Here is a 17,456-nt window from a genome sequence, read left to right as displayed (position 1 = left end):
GTTGCACTGTGTCAGTAACTAATGCGTATCAGTTACACTTGTTTTATCTTACAAAAAATGATAATCTATAATGTTAGTCTTCTTTGACTTCTTTTTACCAGACATAAATGCTCTCTAAGTAGTTCTTCTGGTACTTTTGCTTCTGTGTAATTCAGAAATATCTGGATGCTTCACATAATTGAACAAGACACTGAAGAGATGAGACTCCTGTTTCACTTAGGAAAACCACAGCTTTTAGCAGCTGTATACTTGATAGAGGACTGAGTTGCATGAATGTTGTAACTTAACAGACCTTGCCAAACTTTTGTTCTTTTTTCCTGTGAAATGTAGTGCATTAGAATTCCAAATGGGACTTGTATGTACAAAACTGTGTTAATGTTGCAGAAACGGAGTACGCAGAGCTAGATGTTCTGGGGTGGAGCAAATAAGAAATGGAGGGAATGAAAATGGGAATATCTTTTCCACCTAGTGCATGCACCTGTGGGGAACTTGAGGGGTGACAGTTTGAGGTATGAAATCTCAGCAGTGACAGTGATGATAGGTTAGAGGTGAGGATACAGAGTAGACATGTTTGGCAGGGAAGAAAAATGGAGCCTGTGTGGAAGAAGGAGCAGTCCTACCATTTGAAAAGATAGACCTTTTGAATTTTCTAACTAATGAACCCTGCAGGGAGGTAGTAGAAATACTTCAATTATTCATGACTTCGTGTGGGTCAGGCTTTATGAATTGATCATGAGCTAACATGTTTCTTCATCCTTTTTTTCCTGAATACAGGAAAAATTTTGCTTTGTTTTCACTGTGCTGGGTCTTTCCAGCAACAAAGACCACTTCCAGTGGTGCAAGGTGTACCTAAGGCTTTTAAAAGAACTGACTGATTTAAGGCAGTCTCTTATCACATCTTTCTCTCTGTGAAAATTGTTCTTATTCTTGTGATCTTGAACCCAGGTATTCTTTAAGAATATATAGCTTCTGTTAATAAAATCTTATGAAAGCAGACAGTATATTTTGGGGAACTTATTGAAAAAGAGGGGATAACTGCTTTGGTTTACACAGCGATGAACAATTAGAAGTTCCAATATGAAATTGCAGATTACTAAGAAATGTATTACTTCCATCAACCACTATGCTATAGAGATATTTTCTGTTACAGATTCAGTGCAAGCTGTTTGTATTTGATAAAAGCTCTCAGTCTTGGGTGGAAAGAGGTCGAGGACTCCTGAGACTCAATGATATGGCCTCAACAGATGATGGAACGTTACAGTCTCGACTGGGTAAGAGGAACCAGGGGAAATGAGATACTGGATGACAGTCGTGCTATTTTCATAGTGTGCTTCCATAACACTCAGCAACATCCACTTTAGGTCATCTTAGCTACAGCAACTCAGAAGGAGTTTGGACCTTTTCCTTTGCTGCAGTTAATGAACGTTGCCTCCAAAGAGAGTATCTTTCCATGTCCTTCTATTGCAGCAAATGTTCCAGTTACTTTTTTCATCGTAAAAGCAAGATGTATTTAGTAACTCGAATATTTGACTAGAAATTGGTGGTAACATTGTTCAGATCTGGGCCCTTTGGGAGGGGTTGCCTGTGATGGGGGAAGTCTCTTTGAATAGTGCACGACTGTTCAGGCTAATGGGAATGTGCATTAGCCTGAGATTATCAGCTCAGATACAGGCACCGAACTTTGCTGTACTAACAAGTAAGACTTTGGACTAAATATCTTTAGACATGACTGATAATCTTTAATAGCCTTGTTGTGGTTTAACCCCAGGCAGCCCCCAGGCAGCTGCTCGCTCACTCCCCCACCAGCAGAATCGGAGAGAATTGGAAGGGTAAAAGAAAACTTGTGGATTGAGATAAAGACAGTTTCATAGAGAAAGCAAAAGCTGTGCATGCAAGCAAAGCAAACCAAGAAATTAATTCACTGCTTCCCATGGGCAGACAGGTGTTCAACCATGTTCAGGAGAGCAGGGCCCCATTCTGCATAATGATAACTTGGGAAGACAAACACCATCACCAAACATTCCTCTGCTTTCTCTTCTTCCCCCCATTTTATATACTGAGTGTGATATCATATGGTCTGGAATATCCCTTTGGTCAGTCTCAGTCACCTGTCCAGGCTGTGTCTCCTCCCAAATTCCTGTGCATCTCCCAGTCCCCTCCACAGCATGGCAGCAGGAAAAGCAGAATAGGCCTTGGCAAACATTGCTCAGCAGTAACAAAACATCAACCCTGTGTTGAGCACAAATCCAAAACACAGACCCATACCAGCCACTGGGAAGAAAGTGAACCCTATTCCAGCCCAAGCCAGCATAAACCTACATTCTTACTAATAGATATAACAAAAACCCCAAAAGGACTTTCCCTTTATATTCTTTGTAAAGCGACTGAAACCTTTACACAACAAAAAGCTGTCTTGGCTGTTTTGAGCTTCCTGATGCGTCTTTTTCCACCTAACTGATCTTGTAACTTTGCTTTAGTGATGAGGACTCAGGGGAGTCTCAGGTTAATCTTAAATACCAAGCTCTGGGCTCAGATGCAGATTGATAAAGCCAGTGAGAAGAGTATCCGGATCACTGCCATGGATACAGAGGACCAAGGAGTTAAAGTTTTTCTTATATCAGTGAGTACCAGTTTTTGTTTACATCTTAACCTTCCTACTAAAGTAGGTACTTGCTTAAACTGTAGTTGAGGTAACATTTGTGTTTTTCTTTGCACCCTACACTACCTTAATATCACCCCTACCCCAAAGCCAAGGGGCTTGGCAGGTTTGCTTGTCCAAAAAGGCTTGCTAATTGTGAAGAAATGCCACATCCGTGGCTTCTTTAGGAAACCACGTCGTCCAAAGCATTGCCCATGGAGTCACAGGATCTGTTCCATCCCTGCTGAGGCTGTGACTGTAGTGTTTAATGCAGATTGGGTTTTGCTATTAAGGAAAATGGGTGTTATTTCATAGATTTCTATGCAATAGTTAAACAAAATTAGATCTGCTGGAACTTGGGGTACAGAAGTGCTGTCACAGTGTGGGAGGATGGATAGGTGCTTACTGAAAGGGAACCACTAAAGCTCTGTCAAGAACATTGTGTTAGTAGTTAAGGGTAACATATTTTAACTTTGATTTTCTTTCGATACGGAGTATTCAAAGCAGTAACAGGATAGTGAAAGGGATTGCTGTGCTTGCTAAATGGAGAACAGCAATGCCATTCACAATTACTGAAACACTTGAGAGCTCATCATACAGTAAGCACGGAAGAGGTTATTGCTTAACATCTGCTAAGAGCACTTGCAGATTTGGAGAGGTCTGAATATGTTCTTTTGATTTACACTTTTGCAACAAGGAGTTGCAAAAGAATTAGTATTCCTAGGGATCAGAAATTAAGAGAACAGCAACAAGCGGTCAGCTTCCCCAGAAACATTAGGTTTGTAGGACTGGGATCTGGAGTCCCAGAGTAGAACTTAATGATACCAAATATCCCTTGATGAGGAAGCAGTGAAATTACTGGATACGTTTTTCTCAATATTCTTCTAGATTTGAAAGCTTGAGTTAAATCTGTCATCAGGTTATTTACTCTTGATTTTAGTATTGATAAAAAGTATCTTGCTTGGAATTATTTATTCATTACAGCTCATTGCACGGGAATTTCACAGATACAGAGGTGACGGATGGGGAGGATAGAAACAATTTTAACAGGCCTAATAATTGATTGTATTGAAGGCATAAAGTGCCCATTAACGTCTGAGAGTAAGAAAAACATATTCTTGGACAGGTGTCCACAAATGCTTCCCTTTGAAACAGAGTGAAAAAAAAAAAATCAGCCTACCTGACTGTTTGGTTCAGTTTTCTCATTATATCTTATGTTGAAATTTTATGTCAGTGCATCATGAAACAATTAACTGACTTGATTATGACAAACTACTGTATGAAGTTGAATGCTTGACAGACCTGGAAAAATCTGCAAGATTTTCATTGAAGATCTTTTTAATATAAGCTTTTGGGAGGTGTTAGAAAAGCTGTGTGGTTTCTGGGTGAAGAAAGTTATAAGGAATCAGCTAGTATGGGGTATTTTAGCCAGGGGAAGTTGGAGCTGAGCAGAAGAATATACTCTTCACCACCAGAGTTCAGTATGTCTAGTGTCCTGTTGTGTGTATCACAGCCCATTCTGACTGGTTTGAAAAACCCTGGATGAGAAAACTGAAAACTATACTGTGAAATTTGGCTTGACTGGTGTGTATTACGTTGGCAGTGTTTTATTTTAACTCCTTGCACCTTCTTGTTTCTGACTGTTAAAAAATGCAGGCGAGCTCTAAAGATACAGGGCAGTTGTTTGCTGCTTTGCACCATCGCATCTTGGCCTTGCGGAGTAGAGTGGAACAAGAGCAAGAAGTTAAGAATGTAGCACCTGAGCCAGAGGTAACACAGTCAAATGAGGAAGACAGTGATGATGATGTCATTGCACCTTCAGGATCAGTTGGAAGTGGTAAGTAAGAAAGACAAGTGTTTCCTGTTTTCCATGCATTTTTCTGTGTCGTTCCTTAAAGCAGACCGTGCTCCCTGTACATGATAGATGTACTTCTGGCCTGTTATTCTCACAGGGACCTGTGGAGTAGGACTATGGCACGAATTGGCTTTTTGAATAAAGTTGCTTCTTGCTTCTTCTCCAAACTGGCAAAAGACCCCTGTGCTGGGTCTCTCTGAGTTATATGCCACAGTTTAGCTGAAGTTTTCTGTGCTTTGTTTCCTTTACAGGATTTCTAAGGGGTGGTTGTGAGTTTCATTTTTGCCTTCACCATGGCCAGGGTTTGCACATAAAACCTGAGATGACTTGGGATCAGCAGGCAGGATCCAAACTGACCTTTGAGTAGAGAGCTGTTTGGAAAGCAGAAGGTTTACAAAGGGGCATGGAAAGAGTGTAATGATTTTTATTGTACATGAGGAGACCATACTTAAAAATAAGCACTAATCTTCAGTTTGAGGAAAGCTTCTTTTTGTACCCTTGACTTGGAAGTCATCTGTGCTTTGCTTTCCTGTGCCTTAGAACATCCAGCCTTTGACAGAGACCAGTCCTCTATCCTGATTCCCTGCAGGTAAAAAGAAGGAATGAATATGAACAAAAGCAGTGGGTGGATTGAAAAGGTTGGAAGCTGAGCTTTTAGGCTCTGGGATGCTACTGGGATCCCTGAATCAGATTAGTGAAGAACATAACATTCCACAGTGGACAGACCTTAGTCTGGAGAAGGAAATGTAAGGCAGGGAAATTCTACAGCTCTCATCTGTTACTGAACACCTGAATCTGAGTCTTGTGTGGGCTGCTTGGGATGGGCCTCTTTTTGTAAGGCGAGAAACAAAAGATATTTCTTATGACCAAGAATTACTTTTATCGTTTCAGGTCCCAATGATGAAGGTGACGGGCAGAACGTTGGCAGCACATAGCAGATGTGAGCCAATCTGCTTGCAAGGCTGCTATGAACACCATCTTGCAGGCATCTCTGGGCACCCCAGGCCAGCGATTATTTCAGGCAGTGTCGAAGGCTCCAGGACTTAAGAACTGTGCATCCCTGTTCTGTTTGTTTGATTTTTTGGTCTGGATCAGTAGATTCCACACAAAAAAAAGCAGACTTGGAAACTACCTGAATGTGGTTTGGGACGTTGAAAGCTCATCATATTGATGAGCAAAAAAACAAAAACAAAAAAAACACAACACAAAAAACCCCAACCCCAGAACAAAACAAAAAAATCCCCCAGCCATCCCCAAGCATTTCCCCTCTTCCTTGTAATTGAAATGGCACATTACAGCTTGTCACAGCTTTTCATTGGGACCTTTTGACTGTTTCTTCAGTAGTTCGTGTCTTGCAGGCCTCCGAGATAGAACTTTTCGATGCGGTTCCAACTTGAATTCTGCTTTTGTAACCTCTACTCCCCCTTATGCAGGGAAACTGTGTCTTCACCAATTCCTATGCTCACTGGCTGCCCTTTTGGGTTTCTTCTCTTTTTGGACTGCAGATGGGGCAGGTTATGTTTTTACCTTTTAATCCCAACATAGGTTGTGGACACCATTGTTCCCTGTCTAGTGGGTTTGTAAACGGAGAGAAACAAAACATTGTGGTTCACCAGAAAAGCTTTTTTAATGCAGTAATAAGAGACTTTAAAGCCCACAGGATGTTTTGCTAACTCCTTTCTTTCTTCCCATTTCATTGTTATTATTTGGGGATTTATATTGTGGTGATACTTTTTTATTTTAGTTTTTCAATAAGATGCTCTTGTGTGTTGAAAAAGTGAAACTATTGTTTTGTACTGTTCTATTTAAGGGAGAGCTAAGCCACTATAAATAATAGATGTTGCATACAATTTTTCTTAGAAAATTATGTTTCTGTGGCTACAGTAAAGTCTAGGAGGCATACAGATTACACCTTCAGAAAAGCTGATGAGGAAATAGCTGTTAGCCCTTGGAAGAATAAAATTAGGCTCATGTAATGAGCTCCACCAGCCATTAAAATAAATTGTATAACAAAGCAGCTCTCATTTAATGGCTTGATTCAACAAGCCATTTAAGCACTTGCCTGACTTAACTACATGTGAGTAATCTTACTGAAGTCAATGCAATCTTCATGCTTAAAGTTGAGGACATTTTTAAATATCTTGCTGAATTAATGGCCTTAAATAGAAAATATAACTTCTAACCCTTCCTGTCCCTGTTCTGTTTTCTTTTTCCCTGTTCAGTCTTGCAGCATGAAGAGAAAGGTAATACTGCCAGCCTTGAGTAATTTGGGCTGAAGGTTATTGTATTCTGTTCCACCAAAATAAAAGCAAGAATGTGTTTTCCTGTGTGTAATTCTGAAGTACTCCTACTGTAACCATAACTCTTTTTTTTTTGTTTTGTTTTTTTTTTTTTTTTTTTTAATCTGTTGAGTCTTTTGTGTGAAAGTTGAGTTTTATTTTGTTATTAAAACATACAGAATGTTCTTGTCTAGCAAAGCTGGTAGTCACCAATGACAGTGACCAGGTCACTTTCATTATAAATTCCCCAAATTGTTCTATTTCCTTTATAAATAGTTTACTGGTAGATAATTTCTCACTTGCATGCTTGTTCTTCTGTAGGTTAAGGAGATCTAAAATGCACCACTTAAATGCTTCTTCCCCTTTCATTTTCTTTTAATGTAGCATGAATTGAAAATGGAATCTCAGGTTATAACACAAAATCAACTTTGAAATTGAATATTCAAATAGCAAAACAGTCCTTATTGCCTCTGTTTTAATGAAACATACTTTTCATTGGCAGTCAAACCCAAGTTTTTCCCTTTTATTTGTTGTTAACCATCATTGGAGACTGATGCTGTTGGAGCAGGGAGTGCTTTGCTTTTCCTGATAGCCAGTTGAAAGGAACATCTTGGGTTACTTTTCTGGGAAGTGAAAGGGCTAATGATAAAGCTGTGCCACTGCATCTGTGATATCTTTGGATTTGTCTGCTCATACCTTCTTGCATTTTTTTTTTTCTCCTTAGAATTATGGGGGGTTTTAACAATGCACAGATGTGTTGCTGCACCCTGTACTCGTGCCATGCTCTTACAGGAGCGTGGCACGTTCTTCAGTACCCACCACACAACTGTTTCTGCATCACAAGGTCTGGGGGCCTTCTGTACTTTCAAGTGAGTGATCTGCGTTTTGGATCTGGGATCTTTTTACATTATTAAGGTACTCAGATTAAAACTACTCTTTTAAAACACCCTTGAACCATAAAGCTGCTTCTTGTCAGCTGGTTGTTGTTCATAAAGAAAATTAATAAGGTGTCTTGGTGAACAGGTCTACTTGTGGGGAAAACAGGCATTGTTTCCTGGTCCCAGACTTCATGGGGTCTATGCTGAGTCTCACTTTGAGGTGTTTTACCTAAAATGCAGTTGATGGTGCATGAAGATTCAAAAAAAATGAAATAAGCATGCTTGCTTTGATGGGCTTTGGTGGTACACAGTCACCTACAGCATTCTAAAAACATCAGCAACTATTTACTGATGCGGATCTCATTTTAGCTAGAAGCTTTGCATAAATGTTTAGAGTGAAGAGGGAAATGTTACTGTGCACCCCTGACAGAATTGGCTGTGAGTTGAGTTCAGGCCCTGCCCAGCAAGATGTAGTTAGGCCAAAGCAAAACCCTGACTTAGCTCTGCTTTAAGGCTTAGTAAACCAGTGACAGGCAAAAACAGATAATGCCCATGTGTTTCTAAAGATCTATGTAAGACTGTCATCCAGATGTACATGGGAACAATGTTAAACCTGTGCCAGCAAGCAAACAAAACCCCCCGAGCCCTGTGTTGTGTGTTTCCTGTCCCAGGCAGTGGCTGTGCAGGGAGAGGGTGGTGACCAGCTCTGCTGCCTTGCAGCAATCTTCCCCTTGACCACACTCCTGCTCTCTTTCCCCTGAGGTGTGTTGTTAACTTATGGATGATGTTGGCAATTCTTGTGTAGCCTGTTCTGGCTGCTGACCCACATGGGCACGGCCTTTCAGGTTTTCCCAGGGGAAAAAAGATACTGAAGAGTGTAATAAAATTGAGCCTATTTGGTGCTGAGTCAGCAGTGTGCCCTGGAGGCCAGGAGGGCTAGCTGTTCCCTGGGGGACATCGGGCACAGACAGCATTTCCACCAGTCCAGGGAGGGGATTGTCCTGCTCTGCACTGAGGCAGCCTCACCTTGAGGACTGTGCAGGTTTGGGCACCACAGTGTAAGGGAGACATCGAGCCCTTAGAGACTGTCCAAAGGAGGGCAATGAGGATGGTGAAGGGACTGGAGGGGAAGCCTTATGAGGAGTTGCTTGTTTTGTTCAGCCTGGAAGAGGCTGAGGGGAGGCTTCGTTGGGGTCCTCAGCATCCTCCTGAGGGGAAGTGGGGAGGCAGGTTACCGATCTCATCACTCTCGTGACCAGTTACAGGCCCCAAGGGAACAGCTGGAGCTGAGTCAGAGGATGTTTAGGTTGGATTTCAGGAAAAGATTTTTCACCCAGAGCGTGGCTGAGCACTGGAACAGGCTGCCCAGGGAAGTGACCATGGCATCAAGGCTGTCTGAGTTCAAGAAGCATTTGGACAATTCTCTCAGTCACGTGGTGGGATTGTTGGGGTGTCCTGCACAGCACCAGGAGTTGGACTTGGTCATCCTGATGGGTCCCTTCCAACTCAGCATATTCTGTGAGTCTATGAAAATGTTGCTAGGGTGGTGGTGTCACTTAAAACAGAAGTAAACCTCTTATCTATAAAATGAAATATAAGATTACACCCTCAGGAAATATAAACATTAAGGTAAGAAAATATGTAATTACAACATTTTTCTGTTTTCCAGTTCCCAGTGCATCATGCACTGCTTCAGAGAAGACAGGGCAGGGAATGATCTAAATAAATGAGTCCTCAGCCATCCTCCACTGGAACCAAGCTGAGAGGTGACCAGACTGTTAGAAGCCTGCAGGAATTAAAAAAACTCTTCAACTTTGTAATGGATTCTCCCAGTTCCCAATCACTGAGATATCAATCGATTCTATTGCTTGGGCATTCCTGCTATTAAATGACTGTTCCTAACATGTCCCATTCTGCAGTTCAACTGGCCTCTTGCTCTCCCAGTGAGTGTAGAAAATGGTTTATTTCCTTTCTAGAAACATGTTACATATTTGAAAATTTTACCATGTTTCCCCATAAACTTCTCTAGTTTTAGGAATTCCAGTTATGATAATTGCCATAATTTGTCATACAAGATTTCATTAAACTGACTTTTCACTGTGTGCTTTTTCTCCCCTTGTTATTTGGTCTTTCTGTGCACTGACTTGCTTAAACTGAACTCCAGTCCATTGTGTGGATAGCAGAGAAATTCAGACAGGAACTTAGAAAGATATTTTAATTTTACAGCTATTTTTTCCCTCCTGTGAAATCAGCACAGAGCAACACAGGTGCAAGAGAGAGAATTGCTAAACTAGACTGTTAAAATCAGTCTTGATTGTTCTCTGCTAGGTAATGGTACAGGTATCTTGTAAAGAAATGCTCACAGATAATTTCTGTAAATAAAAGTCTCATTCAAATATAGAATTCAGAGCTCCCTTTTGACTACCTCCTTTCCAGGACACTCCATTTTGTAAAGACACAAAAGTTTATTTTGTCACTGAGAACACTCGTAATTCTGTTGCAGGGAATGGGCAGTGAATGCCTTTTGCAAGGATATCTGTGGGATATATTTAAAATAAACCACTCCTGATCGAATTTGGTAGCTTTTCTTCAGCTTCTAATGAAGCCTTGGAAAAGCTGCTCGGTGTGATGTGTTCCAGAGACCAGGAGGTGTCATCGAGCCCCTGCTGCAGGATGTCTGCTGCTGGTAACACATACCTGAACATCTGTGTACTGACTGTACATAAAACTTTTTCTCTTGTCCTCTGAAAAACAGCTCTCTGTCTGTTACCCATTTAGCAGACAAGATAAATTCAGATTCTGGAGAGTTCAGACCACTTCATCTGCAGATAAAACATCTATTGGACAAGACCCTATAAAAAGCTTCCCAGAGGGGAGAATGGGGAAATGTTTTGAATGTGATTTGCTGCTGGATGGTTCTGCCATTTTTAAGAAGGTTTCAGAGGTAGAAGGAATCTGGGTTATTTGTAGCTTCTAGTAGCATTGCAAGGCGCTCCCCTTTTTAAGGGAACTAATACTCTATAGCAGCAAACTGGTTTGTCTGGGGTTTAAATATTTGAAGCCAAGCTAGATGTTTTAAGAGTAATGTTACAATAATTATATGTTGCTTTCCCTGGAACTTGCCTGTTTATAGTAAGGAGCTGTTCTATCATACTGTAACAGTTTTCTGATGAGCTGTCACTGCCTTGGGAGGGTCTTGCAGCCTGAGGATAGATATCTGCTGGATAATTCCTAGCTGCAGTGTGCCTGTCCCCAGGTTTAGCTGCAGTCCATCCATAAGTCAAGTGAAGAGCTGCACAAAACTGCATGCTGAGTCTTGCACTACAGGCATTGTACCTGCTGCTAAGGAGGAGAGATGTGAATTGTCAGTCCCACCTCTCTTGTCTGTGAAAGAAGCAATACACATCTGCCTAGGGATACAGACTCAGACGAGCTTTTAACAGGTGCTTGGAGCCCAGGATGCTCTTTGTTACTTAGGGGTGAAAAGTCTTGCTCTGTGCAAGATTTGGTGGATTCCATGTATTTATGTTGGGGAAAGAGCATTTGCAGTATGTGCTGCCCTGGAGCTGAGGGTTTTCTCATCCTGCTGTCTGGAAAGGTGACAAATTCCTTTGTCTTAAGTGCTTAGAAAAGGCTTTGCACGAGGGGCAAAGCTGCTCTAAAACCTTCTTCCTTTAGTAAACCGCCGGTCAGTGCCTGGTGGTGACATTGGTTCTGTGTGGAAGAACAGTTACCTCTCCAGCACGCAGAGGAAGCAGTGCCAGATTCAAGAGACTGTCTCGGCATCCCACACCACCTCCTCCTGGCGCTGAGACAGCTCGGGACCGGAGGTGCCTTGCCTGCCGTGCTGAGAGCACACCCCAACACATCCGCGGTGTGACACAGCCCGGCCCAGCCACCGAACCGCGGCTGTTCCTTCTCCCGTCCCTGCTGCCAGGGCTTCTGAACTCCCTCGGCTGCCGGCCGGATCCAGCGCTGTCACGGCAGGAAGAGGAGCGTTTGCAAGTGCTGGTAACAAACAGCTGTTCCTTGGGATAAATTGGGGCAGTAGCAGCCAACTGCAGCTGTCTTGAGCTCCTGTCCCAGAGAAGAGGTGTTGTGGAGGACTCAACATGTTGGGAAATGCAGAAATCAAACATTTAATATACTTTTAACATACAGGGGAAGAGAAATAGGCAGGTGAGAGAAAGCTTGAGATAACATCGAGACAGTTGTAGACTTCACTCAGCTGTTGGAACTGGAGCTATTTCAAGGGTTGGGAAGAACTTTGCTTGAAGAAATGTCACTGAGAGGGGCAGTGTGTTATGTTTTTATTAGCAAACTGTGAACAGCTGGAAAAATAAATGCATAAAAACATCGGTATAGCCCGAGTGTGTCAAAGCATCTTTATTTTTACAGAAGGGAAAAAAAGGGCCATACTGCAGCATAGAGACAGCCAGAGAATTTAAACCGAATCCTTGAAAATTGATAAAAAATGATCCAAGCTCTATTTAAAGTTTTAGACCCTACACACATAAAAAGCCCCAAAACCACCACACCACACCACCCCCCCCCAAAAAAAAAAAAAAAAAAAAAACCAAAAAACCACCAAACCAACCAACCAACCAAAAAACACTAAAAATCCAAAACCCAAAAAGTGACCAAAACCAGAAAACACATCACAACACGACAAACCTCGCCCCGCCCCCCCAGCAGCCAGCCCTGACAAACGGCAGTCAGAGCCCCCGGTTTGGGCAGAGAGCCTGAGAGCTGCGGTTGGGGAAACTGGGAACACGAGGTAGAAATTCTTTAGGAAAATGGTTGTGTGGGTGCGCTTGGGCAGCGGCTGGGGCGGGACAGGGACTGTGGGTCCCGGGGCGGGGGGTCCCGGGGCGGGACAGGGACTGTGGGTTCCGGGGCGGGGGATCCCGGGGCGGGGGACGGGGGGCGGAGCTCGTGCCCGCGCGGTGCCTCCCCGGGCGCGCCCCCGCGGACGAGGCGGGGCCGCGCGTGCTCTCGCGGCAGCTCCGCCGTGCCCTTGCCGCCATGGCGGGCTATTGGGACGGCCCCGAGGGCGAGCAGTGCCCGCAGCGCACCTGGCTCGCCACGCGCGTGGGCGCGGCCGCGGGTGGGCAGCGGGGGCGGGCGGGGGGCGCGGGGGGCGGCCGGGCGGGGCCCGGGCCCGGGCGGTGACGCGGTGTGTGTTGCAGGCCTGGTCGGGGCGGCGTATCGCATCATCCTGCTGCGGCCCGGCTCGGCGCTGGCCGCGCTGCAGACGGCGGCGGCGGACAGTGTCACCATGGGTAAGGGCCGGGCCCGGGCGATGCCACCATGGGTAAGGGCCGGGCGGTGTCACCGTGGGTAAGGGCCGGGCGGTGTCACCGTGGGTAAGGGCCGGGCGGTTTCACCATGGGTAAGGGCCGGGCCCGGGCGGTGCCACCGTGGGTAAGGGCCTGGCGGTGTCACCGTGGGTAAGGCCCGGGCGGTGTCACCATGGGTAAGGGCCGGGCCCGGGTGGTGTCACCATGGGTAAGGGCTGGGCCCGGGTGGTGTCACCGTGGGTAAGGGCCGGGCGGTGTCACCATGGGTAAGGGCCTGGCGGTGTCACCGTGGGTAAGGGCCAGGCCCGGGCGGTGCCACCGTGGGTAAGGGCCTGGCGGTGTCACCATGGGTAAGGGCTGGGCCCGGGCGGTGTCACCATGGGTAAGGGCCTGGCCCGGGCGGTGCCACCGTGGGTAAGGGCCGGGCGGTGCCACCGTGGGTAAGGGCCAGGCCCGGGCGGTGTCACCGCGGGGTGGACCGGGACCCCGCTCTGCCGCCGTGTTCGCCTCGGCCCGGTCCGCCCGCGCCCTCACGGTGTCCGTGGCTTTCTCCTCTGCCGACCCTGGATCGGGGTTTGGCCGGAAACACTGAAATGGAAAGACGGTTTTTTCTGTATTTGCAAACCAGCCAGTTTATGGGCAATAATATAGTGGAAGCAAACTTATTTTTTTACTTCGTGTGTTTAGGCACTGTGTTTGATAAACGGCATTTGCTGAAAAGTACTGCAATGCTTTTGGTGACAAAAGGAAAGTAAATAGGGTTTTTTTCCCATCGTGCTCTATAGCCAAGGAGAAACCTTGTAATTGTCTTGCATTGTCTTTGGAAGAGAAAGCAAACGGTGAAGAGAGGAGCAGGGAGCTCGGGGGACTGCTCCAGATGCAGATCTGCATGGTTGAAACTCCCCTAGGTCTTTTTGACACAGGTCTTTGCCAAAGTTTGCAGCTGTATCAGTGTGGGGACGAGGTGCATAATTCAGTAGACAGAATGCTGCTACTTTGCAGTTTCTTAATGCAATCCAAAATACTTAATTCAATTTCAAAACCAATTTACAAAAAAAGAATAATTTACAAACTCAATCCATTTGTCTACCACCTAGAGGTCATTGTAAGCCCCAGGCAGGCAGAGAAGGAAAGTGCCAGGACTAATGTTCTGCAGGGAGAGCAGAGACATTGGGGTTGCTCTGCACAGTGCTCCACGGGGCGGGTTCACAGGGACTTGGGGACTGAGTTTGAGAGCAGAGCCCGGGCAGGTGTGGGGAGATGGCTGCAGAGACACCGCTGCTCCCCTCTGGTACCTCCTGCTGTGCCTCATGAGGTACCTCTGGTGCCTCATCTGCTGGCGGGGGGGGCTCTGGGGGTCCAGCATGGCGCAGGGGGAGGAACCCCAGGGAGCTGGATGAGACAGGGATGCGGAGTCTCACTGTAGCGGCTGGGATAGGATGTCCCTGGGAAATGGGAAGCAGATCTTGCTTCATTGTCCCTTGTAGCTGCTCTATCAAAATCGTGCTCAGTGTAAATTCTTGAGTCATTAAGGGGGTTGTTTTGTTTTTTTTACTTCTTGTTACAGCTACACTGGGAGCTGTGTTTGGCTTAAGTACCTGCCTCAGTGCCCAAGTCCGGGAGGAACCAGAGGATCCTTTGAACTATTTCATTGGTGGCTGTGCAGCAGGAGCTGTCGTGGGAGCCAGAGGTAACTGTGGACAATGCCTGCAGTGAAATGAGCCCTTGCTGGTTTTAGAAGTTTTTGTGTTGGTGAAAAATGTTAAATAATGTTGATGTCAGGCTTGTTTGGTAAAGATTCATCTCAGCCTCTGATTCATGGCAGTTTCGTTGGCACTCCATTGTACATAAACAGGGCTACAGGAGGGGGACACGGAAGGGAACATAAAGTGATGCACAGAATGAAAGCAGGGCTGACCTAATACTGCCAGTTAGAACTACCAGTTATACGTGAAAATTGCAGGATATGAAAAATGTAGTTGTGGAAATACGTGTTTTCTTGGCAACATGTGATTTATTTTACACAGAAAGTACAATCTAATATCTGCCTTATGAATTCTTCACGTGGTCTGAGGGACAAGCTGTGTCCTACTGCTGTTGCTCCTTTGGCTCTTTGTCAGGCTTGAGCAGCTCCTGCAGATGCTAACACAGCTCTGTTTTCTGTAGGCGTTCAGACTTGAACCTAAGAAATGAGGGATTTATTTAAGTTATAATTGTAGTGAAATAGAATTCGTCTTTACTTGTCCTAGTTGATGAGCCTGATGAGAGATCAAAGCAGTGATTGTTACTTTTGTCACTCAAATGAACCATTTAAGATTGCCCATGTAAGAGGACGAGCAGAGGATTATCAAAATTTATATTTTAAATTGCAAGCTAAAAGTATGAGAAAACTCAATTTTATAAAAAGGTTGCTTTTCCACTTTCTCAGGGCAGGCAGTGTTGCTAATGGTCAAGGGACCGATGAAAAATGGCAGAGTGTTGAGATCTGTTGCACAGAACTTGAGCCCTAACAGGTTCTTTTCTGGTTTGATGTGCTTTCTCCAGCTCACAGTTACTTCACCGGCACCACGGCTTGTCTGGGGTTCGGAATCACCGCGGCCCTCATGAAGATCGGGAACAAGGAGGGCTGGAGGCTGACAGGACCTCCCAAGCTGTAAATGTCACCTTTCCTCCCTGTGGCTTCCTAATGCTCAGTCTACTTAGGACATCGTGTAATAAAGATTTGGTCAAATCAGCAGTTGTCCCAACATTGTGGTGTTGTGTGGCTGTTCCTGGTGTTTGGGCTGAGGTGCAGAAAGCTGGAGCTGCTGGAGGGGAAGTGGCATCTGCTGCGTGTCTGCTGCTCCTGCAGCGATTTCTGCGCTGAGCTGCTTTGCTTCTGTGTCTTGGCATTGTGTGCACTGGTGTGAGGGCTGCGCTGTAGCTTCAGGGTGATCCTTGTAGTTTCGAGTGGGTCCTGTGGGACTTTGTGATAGGGATTGGGATTGTACCACACTGAGCCCATCTGTGAGGGTCTGGAGCCAGAGATTCTGTAGTGGTGCCTGGCTCTGGGCTGAGGATGGGGGAGGTGGGGTGAGAAAGGAGTCGGGGGTTGCCCACAACAAGGTGTCTGTGAGCCTGGGGGCTTTGTCCAAAAAGCATTTCAGGAAGTGTAGAGGCAACAGCTTCAGGGTTGGAATTGAGGAATATCTGAAGCTGAAAGGGACCTTGGATGCCGTTTTGCTTATAGCTATGTCTGGTTCAATTTTTTATGAAGAAACTGAACTGTGTCCAGCAAACTCACCAAGAAGGTGGAGAGCATGAAGGCACAGGATGCACAAGGAGAGGTGAGAACAGGTTCATTCCACCCGGAGAAAAGAAGGTTAAGGGCTGACTAATGGCTACAGAAGAGGCAGGCTCAGGTGTGCAGCAAAGTGTGGGAAGTAACAAGCACAAGTTGTAGATGAGGAAATTCTAACTAGATAGAAGGAAAAAAGCCTGGCAGGCAGGGTTAGGTAAATGCTGAAAAATGGACTTGGAGAGGCTCCCCATCTTTGGGGGCACAACTCGACCCATGGGAATACTGAGGTACAGAGATGGACATTAGGGTGTGTGAGTTATGGAGACAGAGAATGTGGGTATGGGGGACACAGGTGTGGGACAGGAATGTGGGGGTGTGAGGGGAGAGAACAGGAGACAAGGAGATTGGGGCATCAGAGAACAAAGAGGAAGGGACAGTGAGGGGGGACACACAGTCACAGCCATAGGAGGCTGTGTTGCTCTGGTATGTGCTCTCTGTGGGCAGTGGGGGTCCTGAGTGGGGGGCAGGGTGGTCCTGGGGGCACTTGGCTGGGCCAAAGGTCTGGTATCCCCATGTGCCCTTGGGGCTGGAACCCTCAGCTCTTTGTGTGTGGGTCACTGGGGCTGGGCTGCAGCTCAGAAGCGCAGTGGGTGGTGGTGGTAGAGGTTTCACCCCTCCACCATGGGGGTGTCTGTCTCCTACCCAAGGACTTCTGAGAGAGCCCTGCTTTACCCTGGGCTCTGGAGGTGAATAAGATTTATAGGGGGATCTGATTGGCCAGGGACCTCCAGCAGGACCTACCCAGGGTAACCTGGGGTTTACAGAAGCTCCTGGCAGCTTCACCTGACCCTGCTGCTTGTCCTCAGGGAACAGGTGACCCCACCACCCCAGCCCAGGACTCTGGGGCCTCGGACCTCCCTCTGCATGAGCCCCTCCCAGCTCCTGGCTGGGGCCACGTGTCCAGCCTGGGCTATAATTAACTGGGCACATTCCTGGGGGGTCACAGGACCTTCCCGGAGCAGCAGCAGGCGGTAAGGGGGGAACGAATGCACGGCCCAGCATGCCACGCCACGCAGCAGTGCAGGACACTGCACACGGTGAATGCTGTGCTGGGCTGGGTGAGGACACGCGACACCACGCAGGCAGCACGGGGGGGCACAGAGCAGCACCGGCACGGCGCAGTGTGAGCCACCAGAGGCAGCACCTCGACAGTCCATGCTGCGAGG

General features: G+C 46.1%; 2 protein-coding genes across 3 annotated transcripts in view; both read left to right on the top strand.

The window, feature by feature from the left end:
- RANBP3 (RAN binding protein 3) overlaps positions 1-6,827 on the top strand; it is a 48,855-nt gene extending 42,028 nt beyond the window's left edge. For both annotated transcript variants that reach the window (XM_027899597.1, XM_027899596.1), the window contains 4 exons: positions 1,151-1,271; positions 2,478-2,620; positions 4,295-4,475; positions 5,385-6,827. In XM_027899597.1, coding sequence (XP_027755398.1) covers positions 1,151-1,271; positions 2,478-2,620; positions 4,295-4,475; positions 5,385-5,428 — 489 coding nt within the window. In that variant the 3' untranslated portion in view covers positions 5,429-6,827. The remainder of the gene's footprint in view (positions 1-1,150; positions 1,272-2,477; positions 2,621-4,294; positions 4,476-5,384) is intronic.
- Positions 6,828-12,647: 5,820 nt separating this feature from the next.
- NDUFA11 (NADH:ubiquinone oxidoreductase subunit A11) lies at positions 12,648-15,693 on the top strand. Its single transcript, XM_027899599.1, has 4 exons — positions 12,648-12,757; positions 12,840-12,932; positions 14,518-14,640; positions 15,495-15,693. The coding sequence occupies exons 1-4, from the start codon at positions 12,676-12,678 to the stop codon at positions 15,605-15,607; spliced, it is 411 nt and encodes a 136-aa protein (XP_027755400.1). The 5' UTR covers positions 12,648-12,675; the 3' UTR covers positions 15,608-15,693.
- The last annotated feature ends 1,763 nt before the right edge of the window (positions 15,694-17,456 follow it).

Source organism: Empidonax traillii, unplaced genomic scaffold (genome assembly GCF_003031625.1).
Source record: "Empidonax traillii isolate 1590-97213 ecotype Southwest subspecies unplaced genomic scaffold, ASM303162v1 scaffold677:size394641, whole genome shotgun sequence".
Lineage (NCBI taxonomy): Eukaryota > Metazoa > Chordata > Aves > Passeriformes > Tyrannidae > Empidonax > Empidonax traillii.
Note: the sequence above shows the minus strand (reverse complement) of the source record. Positions and strands in the feature narration are given on the sequence as shown.

What these genes read in the sequence shown, in the direction of transcription:
- NDUFA11 (XM_027899599.1), top strand. Translation starts at nt 12,676, where the DNA reads ATGGCGGGCTATTGGGACGGCCCCGAGGGCGAGCAGTGCCCGCAGCGC. An exon ending in GGCGGACAGTGTCACCATGG is followed by an intron (nt 12,933 to 14,517) that starts GTAAGGGCCGGG and finishes TTCTTGTTACAG; the next exon opens with CTACACTGGGAGCTGTGTTT. An exon ending in AGCTGTCGTGGGAGCCAGAG is followed by an intron (nt 14,641 to 15,494) that starts GTAACTGTGGAC and finishes TGCTTTCTCCAG; the next exon opens with CTCACAGTTACTTCACCGGC.